Source organism: Propithecus coquereli, unplaced genomic scaffold, assembly GCF_000956105.1.
Source record: "Propithecus coquereli isolate 6110/MARCELLA unplaced genomic scaffold, Pcoq_1.0 Scaffold101, whole genome shotgun sequence".
NCBI lineage: Eukaryota > Metazoa > Chordata > Mammalia > Primates > Indriidae > Propithecus > Propithecus coquereli.
In genome coordinates, this window is record NW_012133970.1 from 1654705 (window position 1) to 1658219 (window position 3515).

Below are 3515 nucleotides of genomic sequence, written 5' to 3' on the forward strand. Positions count from 1 at the left end.
GGCCAATGAGGAGCCGGGGGAGGGCTTTGATGACGTCACGATAGGGGGAGGAGCGTTTGGAGCCGGGCTCTGCGGAAGGAGTTTGTGGCGAGCACCCTGCGGCGGCGTCCCAGCTGAAGTGAGTGATATAGTGGGTAGGAAGGGCTAGAGGAAGTTTCCCGTACAGGTTAGTTGGGTGGTCTGTAACTAGTATGGCCATTAGGCCAACACTTTTTGGAGTGACCCCCGAGGCAATGACTTTGTACTATGGAACTGGAGCTTCTCTCAAGGTGAAGGAAGAGGGGCAAAGGCAGCTTTTTTTGAAGAGGATGGAGGAGTATGGGGAGCTGGCCCACTGAAAGCGGGAGATAGTCGTTATTGTAGTTTAGATGTGAAGAACCTTAATTCCGTTGAAACGGGACTGTTGGTGACAGTTGGGGGTGGGAGGCCAAAAGTGCTACCTGTCTGTGAGAGCGGGAAAAAGGACGGTGAGTGATTGGATGCTTTGAATGTAGGATTGGTAGGGAGGGGGATTTTGAACCAATTAGGAGAAAGCAAGTACCAGCTAGACCACCCCCCTCAGCCTTCCTTCCCACGTTGCTGGGCAGATTTATGGTAAAAAAAGGATTCGGGATGAACATCTCCAGGCCCGTGTTAGGTAGCAGGACCACCTGGCCCCTCCCCTCATTAACTACTTTATTTTTTTATGGGTTTTTAGGTTTTCTCAGACTTCTTTTTTTTCCCTTTCGATAACAAGTAACAGGAAACGTTTCACTGGAAAGAAATTTGTTGAGAAACTGGAGGATAAAGGACAGAGTATTAAAATATTTTCTTGTTTCACAGGCCTGAGCCAGAGATTTAAAAATGGATGATGTTGATTTTCGTTTCATGGACTTTAAAGGTACATAGCAGTAAAAAAAAAAAAAAAAGTCAAACTGTTTGCTGCCTTATTTAAGATCCTCCAAATGTATTTTGTTTCCGAATTTTGTCTTTGGAGTGTCCATAGCTCCAGGTTTTTTTCATTTATGTACCAGAAACAATGTATAAATGAATAAACATGGAATAGGGATTATGACTTTTAAGTGTACGGTATTTGAGACCTTGTATTTACATAAATATTTGAATCGCACAGAAATGTATACAAAATAATATAATGAACACCTGTGTATACCACTGAGTTTTATCAAATCTTAAGTTTGTTACATGCTTCAGATATTTCATTGTTTCAAAGAACTAAAAAATTAGTTGGACAATGTGGCTCATGCCTGTAATTTTAGCACTTTGGGAGGCGGAGGTGGGAGGATTGCTTGAGGTACGGAGTTCAAGGCCAGCCTCGGCAACATAGACCCTGTCACACAAAAAATACAAAAATTGGCCGAGTGTGGTGGCACACATCTATAGTTCTAGCTACTCAGGAGGCTGAGGCAGGAGGATCACACGAGCCCAGGAGTTTGAGGTTGCTGTGAGCTATGATGAGTCCACTGTACTCCAGCCGAGGTGACAGAGTGAGACCCTGTCTCAAAAAAAAAAAAAAAAGAAAAAAAAAGAACTAAAATGTATCATTTTTCATCTTTTTAAACTTTCTAAAGATTGTATCATTTTATATGATTTTTTTTCTGCAACTTGTCTTTTTTTCCCCTAAACATTATGTTTTGGATATTTACCCATATGAATATTTTAATTCTAGTTCATTCATTTCTACTGCAGACTAGTAGTATTATATGGAATGTAAATATACCACAGTTTATTTATTCATTCTCACTTGTTCGACATACAAATTGTTTCAAATATTTACTATTACAAACAACAATGAACATTGTGTTTCTGAGAGTTTTGCAGGAACTTTCAAACATTTTCAATCACCATCTATGGCAAGAAATTATTTTTATATTCCCATCCTAGTACATACATACTGTATCAAAATTATTTTTACCCTTATTACATGCAGTGCATTATGATATTTTCTCTTCTATTCTTTTTCATTAAAAAAGTTTAGACAATGCTGTTATTAAAAAAAATTCTGGATATTCAGCCATAGATCTGACTGAAAAAAAAAATGCTGAGTGTGACCCACTAAATTGATTTATTTCTTTAGCTACTGGTGAGTCAGGCTCTATGTTAGTGCTGTCCAGTCGAAATATAGGGCAATCAAACAAAAATAATTTTATATTTTCTAGTAGCCACATTATAAGAAGATTAGACAGATTAAATTGATTTTAATGATATGATATATTTAACTCAGTATATCCACAATATCATCATTTCAGCATGTAATCAATATAAAAATTATTAATGAGATATTTTACATTCTATTTTTGGTACAAAATCTTGCAAGTCTGGTGCATATTTTATACTTAAAGCACATCTCATTTTGGACCACCACATTTCAAGTGCTCAATAGTCATATGTGACTAGTGGCTACTGTATTGGATAGTGCAGTTCTAGGGTATACATTTAGGAGTATACCCTAAATGGAACTGCTGGGTCAAAAGCTATGAACATTTTTAACTTTATAGATATTGCCAAGTTGCTGTCCAAAGTAGTTTTAAAAATTTAGACTCCCTTTTCTCTTTCTTTTTTCCCTGTATCCTTGCTAATATTCGCTATTATCAGACTTTTAAAATTTTGCAAGTCTGGAGGGTGGTGTTGTTTTTAATTAACATTTTACTTTGGAATAATTTTAAATTTACAGCAAAGTTGCAAAGATAGTGCAGAGAGTTCCCATATACCCCTCAGCCAGTTATCATCTTACTTGGATATTGTCTTGATTTTCCTGATAACTAGTGAAGTTGGGCATATTTTCATAGATTTATTGGCCATTTGAGTTTTCTCTTCTGTACACATAACCTTTTTAGTCAAGTTTTGTAAAAATGGAGCACAAAAGCCCATGCAATGGCTCTAGTTCATTTCCTTATTAGGGAGAATTGACATAGCACCAATCTTTTTGTACCACTAATTTCAATCAATTTCAAAGCCAAGAAGGAATAGAAATTGGTCTAAGTTACTATACCCACTGGGGCTAAATAAATGTGCCTCCCATTCTGCATGCTAGCTCTTCAACTATTTGAAGATAATTTATCATGTCTCCTGGGATGTCTCTCCTTCAGATTGGGTATTCTTCGTTTGTTCAGTCATTCCTCATATTACGGGGTTTCTAGTCCTCTTATCATTTTGTGTGCTGTCTTTGAACATGCTCTATTCTTTTCATGTTATTCCTTAAAGTGTGGAACCCAGACCAGAACACAGTTCTCTAGGTTTGATATGATCAGCATAAAATACAGTCATGTACCACATAACAGTAAATGAAGAATGGCATATAAGATGGTGGTACCATGAGATTTTAATGGAGCTGGAAAATTCCTATTGCTTAAGTGACATCATGGCTGTTGTAAAATTGTAGCACAATTAATTACTCACACGTTTGTGGTGATGCTGGTATAAACAAACTTACTGTGCTGGCGGTTGTATAAAGGTATAGCACATTCATGTATAGTACATAATACTTGATAATAAACAACTATATTACTGGTTTATGT

General features: G+C 36.9%; 1 protein-coding gene across 1 annotated transcript in view; it reads left to right on the forward strand.

Moving 5' to 3' along the window:
* The first annotated feature begins 843 nt into the window (after positions 1-843).
* Positions 844-3515, forward strand: part of TEX11 (testis expressed 11) — a 293818-nt gene continuing 291146 nt past the window's right edge. The window contains 1 exon segment of the mRNA XM_012642929.1: positions 844-880. Coding sequence (XP_012498383.1) covers positions 844-880 — 37 coding nt within the window.